The sequence below is a fragment of the Penaeus chinensis genome, chromosome 29, assembly GCF_019202785.1.
Source record: "Penaeus chinensis breed Huanghai No. 1 chromosome 29, ASM1920278v2, whole genome shotgun sequence".
In the NCBI taxonomy this organism is placed as follows: Eukaryota; Metazoa; Arthropoda; class Malacostraca; order Decapoda; family Penaeidae; genus Penaeus; species Penaeus chinensis.
Window position 1 is genome coordinate 10,572,047 of NC_061847.1, and position 5,000 is coordinate 10,577,046.

Consider the following 5,000-nt stretch of genomic DNA (forward strand, 5'->3'; position numbering starts at 1 on the left):
CTCTGCGTTACGACAATTGGTTCAAGTAATTCCTTGCGGATGCCTTTGTCATTTCCCTTATTTACCCTCCTGTCTATCAGAGACGGTTAGCAGTCCAAGCTAGGTCTATGCGGACCGCTGTTACCGTCTCTCTCTCCTATTTTTTTCTTAACTTTGTGAAAGTAAAACACAAAATGAAAAAAAAAAGAGAAGACGAAAATAACGAAAATTCACCCATAAAAACTGCAAATTATACAAATAATCGGCTAGTGGCGCTTAACATCCCCTCTCCTCTGTCGTCTTTCTTTTCTCTTACTATCTTGGCCCTTATGTGTATAATCTTGTTCACGATATCTATCGTAGTACCGAAGGAGGCCCTGCTGCAGAAACGGTCACCTTCGGGCGCTATAAAAATCGTCACCGGGAAATCGCCAGAAACCAAGAGAGACTAGGATATTTACGCCCGTCGATCCAGTGAAGGACCAGGAACTCGCCAGAGCAGGTACCAGTCGACCCATAATGCTGTGAACTTGCCTGGACGCCGCAGATCCACTCAACCTTTAGGAGCTCGAAGAGGACACTTCCTGCCGGACGCCCGTGATCCTGACGAGGACAACGAGGACGTCAGAAGGACCTGGATGAGATCTGCAGGAACGTGCAATGGGCGAGTAAGCCGCCGAGTTAGGCCTGGTCGAGGACTACGAGGACGAAACCGAAGTCAAGGAGGACCTGTGCGAGACCTTCGAGGACGTGTGGATGTCGAGGACGAACGGATTTACCAGGGACCAGGATGAAGACGATGACAGGGACGAGCAGCCACGAAGATGCATCAGGGACATTACACGCAAGAACGAAGTGTTTACAAGTCAAGAACCAGCCAGGTTGGGTCACCCTTGAGGCAAATATCAGACGCCTTGAGAGCAAGGCGTGAGTAGGTGGCCGAGCAATATAAGTATGTATAAATACCTTCCACGTGCCGTACAGAAGCACGTGTATGCATGGCTTCACCGCAGGCGCCCCAACGTGCCCCACGCCCCCACACCAGTACTTAAGGCTCAGGATGACCCAGCTCAGTCTCAGTCCTTTCAGAGAGTCTTGCCGATTGCTGCGGGTCAGGCTGGCTGCGCCCACCCTCCAGGCAGCCCAGCACTTAGCCTTACGAAGACTTGTATCCGTGTTAATATCTGTGTTGCTTACGCTTCTAAATAAAAGAAGTTAAGCCAACCGTCCGTTTAACTACTCCTGCTAAACCATATGTTTAAGGTGTCATTTAAATACCCTTTACAGTGTGTGTGTGTGTGTGTGTGTGTGTGGGTGTGTGTGTGTGTGTGTGGGTGTGTGTGCGTGTGTGTGGGTGTGTGGGTGGGTGGGTGGGTGGGTGGGTGTGTGGGTGTGTGTGTGTGTGTGTGTGTGTGTGTGTGTGTGTGTGTGTGTGTGTGTGTGTGTGTGTGTGTGTGTGTGCGTGTGTGGGTGTGGGTGCCGAATTAACATGTATGCTCAGATATAAATAAATAATAATAATTAGTACCTACCTTTAATAAACACGATAAGAACCCTGTCCAACTTGTACCACAACTTTAAGTCTGGAAAGGTTGTAGGCAACGTAAATCCGATTTTCTCCTGTTTGTTATAGACAAGAATCAGTACATGCACAATAGACACTCCCAATTCGAATAGCAATTATCTCTCAATTTTCTTTCTCGATTGTCATGACTGGCAATACTGAACAAAATAGTAAATTTGAAATTTGACAAATATTAATTCCGAAATTGTGTTTATTCTGACAAAATGCGTGTTACATAAGATAACAAAAGAAAAGAATCTAAATCACCTTTAGTTCTTCCCACATTCCGGTAACGATCTCCCGCGCAGAGCTCTGCACCGGCCTCTTGTTGGGCTTTTGCATGGTCATTTTCCACACGTGCGCGTGCGAATCTAACCCGCGTTGTTGTAAATCAATCTGCAAATACAAAGGGAATGTTATCACGCACACACACGATCTATAACAATGTGAAACAATGGTGAACGAAGGTCGACGTACCTTTGTGACCCTTGTGTAGCCGTAGAAGAACTCCGTCTGGATGCGCAGGAACACCTCCTCGGGAATGGCCCCGTGAACGCTGGCGAACCAAGCGAAGTTGACTCGTGACCCGTGCTAGGGAGAGGGCAGGCGAGACATCAGTTTCTAGTGGCCAATGACAGCTCGTCTGAATTCACTCTTACGTGAATATCTACCCTCTATATTATAGTCTTTGGAAGAGGAATATTCAGAGGCTCTTAATCTTTTCCCTACAATTCGCGAGAATAAAATCCTCTACCACATAGATGAAATAGCAACAAAAAAAAAAAAAAAAAAAAGAGAGAGAGAAAAAAAAGAACAACACTATGGACAGATTTACTGAAAGTTGATATTTTCGAAATCCTAATGACTTCATCCTCAGGTCCGAAAAGAATGAAATCCAAGATGAGTTTTGTCTCTAGATATTTAGATATTTAGGATGCACATGCTCGCTCTCAAATCTGCACAAACAAATCGCAAAGTATTTCCTCTTTTTAATTAGAAACACAATTTCGACTCTCTCTCTCTCTCTCCCTTCTTCCCTCTTTTTATTTTACTTTTCGGTCACGTAACATGAGGGATGGTTTGATATGTGTACACCACAGTTTCAAAGTTAGCGTTTGAAATGAAGTGACACAAGATTTTTGTTAACTCACCTCCTCTGAGAAGAGGTACTCGTGCAGGAAGAAGTTGGTCGAGTGAAGAATGGACGCCGGGGCGGCAGGCTTGCACAGGTGCTTAATGCGGGATACCGTCTCTGCCCTGGCGAGACAAGAGCGCGTGGACGATCAAGTGCATTAGGAGGTAACATGCTGCGCTTTTTGAGCTGTTCAAGTTACATACCGAGACTTTATGTTTTCGGGAATATTGATATTCGCCCCGTGTTTATTCAGATCTGTTCTCATGAAATGACTGACTAAGCTTTATGGAATCGTCTACTACACATTGGCCGCTTTCGATCCCCACTAGCAAAATATTTCACATCTTACAATTTCGTGTGGCTGTCAGAGATGGAGTAGATGGTCGTGGTGACGAAGTTGGCGAACTGGGGCGAAGGGTCATGCCAGGTCGAAACCGCCAACTGCTGCCACCAGGCGTGGCCAGGACCCCAGGTTGCCAGCGTGAGGAAGGCGATGTTTCGGATCTCAAACTGTTCCCCTTTGTTCTCGATGATCGGCATCAGGATTTCGTAGATCTGAGAGGAAGTATAGATGAATAAGAGCATGTAACTATATTTTTTCTGAACGCATTCTTTAGTTTCCTAAAATGTCTCTTCATGAGAGACATTCTGTAAGGGATCCCAGCTAACCTTCGTATAATTTGAAGCCAGCGGATGCGTCATGATTGCCCTTACCTGCGAGAGGGCGGACTTCTGCATGTTGTAAGCGCTCAGACTCCAGATGGCATTCGTTCTCATGAAGACGTTGGTTTCGGTGACGCCCAGAATGATGGGCTTCAGTACGTTGATTGTCTGTGGAGTTCCTAGGTTGCTCAGCGCCTGAAGGTATATGAGCCGCTGCCAGATTTCTGCCTCCTGATTCTGAAATATTAATGTCATTCATTACAGAACTTCTCCGAAAATTAGCCTTCCCGCCAATGTCAAATACACGCAAATGAGCTGTGGACAGATAAAAGGAATGGAAAGAAGTGAAGAAGTTGAAATGAGCTGTGGGCAAACAAAGAGTGTGGCAGTGATAATTGCTTACCCCAAGGCCTCGCACGAGGTAAGGGATGAAAGTGGTGATGATGAGCTCAGGGTCGCACGTGGTCTTCGGGCCGCAGCTGTAGTCGAAGTAGAAGTGCTTCCTGTCCTCGCTGAGGCACGCGTCGTGGGCCAGAGTGGCGAAGTTCATGAGGCCGATGGAATGGACCATACCTTCCTCCTCGTTCATCAACATGTTCTGTCACCAAGAACACACTGTGAGAACTTACAAAAATAAAGAATTGATACTTATTATTGAAAGCTCTATATATAATCAGTCTTCTCCATGGCAATTTACAGCAAATGGAGCAGGAGGAAAAATACATATCAAAGATTCTCTGAAATCATGGTTTACATCAGACAGCAAAAATCAATTTCCTGAGGTTTTTCTCCTAACTTTGGTTGCTTTTCCGTTCTATTTCTAAAACCGAGTCTCTAGACCTTATCAGTTCTTCATATGTGTAAAAAAGCATCTAGTAAATAACAAAAAATAGCGGTACTTGACTGTCAGTAGTATAGTTTACATTTTGTCAAAGCCGAGAGAGCATGGTTTGGCATGCGTAAAGAAATATAGTCTAATATAAGGAGCTGCGTGGAGAGTCAACATAATCACAAGCTTACAGGTCATTTAAATGTGTGAGCAATTAGTTGCTGAGGAAATAGACATCATCATACTTTGTAGTAGAATACTGATAGCTGCAATGTACTAACTTCAGTGTGGATTATCGACATACATTAATTATTTTGCTCATTGTGCAAGTATGACTTTTTCAGGTTACTTTTTATTCCAATTAATAGTTTTTATTGTTGTAGTTTATCATAAGGGTAAACATTGCAGATTATGATCAAAACCAAGAAAGGCATCAACATCTAGTATGTCTTGGTTCATCTGCTTGTCTGCATTAGTTACATTAAAAGCAAATACCAATTGTGAACAGTAATTCTCAATCATTTCAGTATTTGATTTGATGAAATAAAAAAGGCGGTACTTTTTAATACTATTGACTACTATTCAAACATACCAAAATCTTAGGAATCGGGGCTGGACTGCGTAGGTTGGAAGCAAAGATGCTATAGAAATCAGCTTTGAGCACTGGTTCTTTGATGTTATCGACTGCAAAAGTGACTGATGGTTCTGTACCGGCGAAGATCACCAACTGTGCGAAGATGTTTCTGGAACGAGAGAGAAGTGTTCTTAGGTCAACTTTATGTCTTTTATGAAGAATGTGTATTTTGTTACCTCGTTCACACACAAGTATC

The 5,000-nt window shown here is 44.0% G+C and overlaps 1 protein-coding gene across 1 annotated transcript in view; it reads right to left on the reverse strand.

Annotated features, from left to right (window-relative positions):
- Positions 1–5,000, reverse strand: part of LOC125040365 (hemolymph clottable protein-like) — a 17,926-nt gene that overhangs the window by 11,612 nt on the left and 1,314 nt on the right. Inside the window, exons 6-13 of the mRNA XM_047634921.1 lie at positions 4,763–4,913; positions 3,745–3,939; positions 3,393–3,578; positions 3,028–3,233; positions 2,695–2,800; positions 2,021–2,134; positions 1,811–1,939; positions 1,512–1,599 (exon numbers count right to left, since the gene is read on the reverse strand). Of these exons, the coding sequence (XP_047490877.1) occupies positions 1,512–1,599; positions 1,811–1,939; positions 2,021–2,134; positions 2,695–2,800; positions 3,028–3,233; positions 3,393–3,578; positions 3,745–3,939; positions 4,763–4,913 (1,175 nt within the window). The remainder of the gene's footprint in view (positions 1–1,511; positions 1,600–1,810; positions 1,940–2,020; positions 2,135–2,694; positions 2,801–3,027; positions 3,234–3,392; positions 3,579–3,744; positions 3,940–4,762; positions 4,914–5,000) is intronic.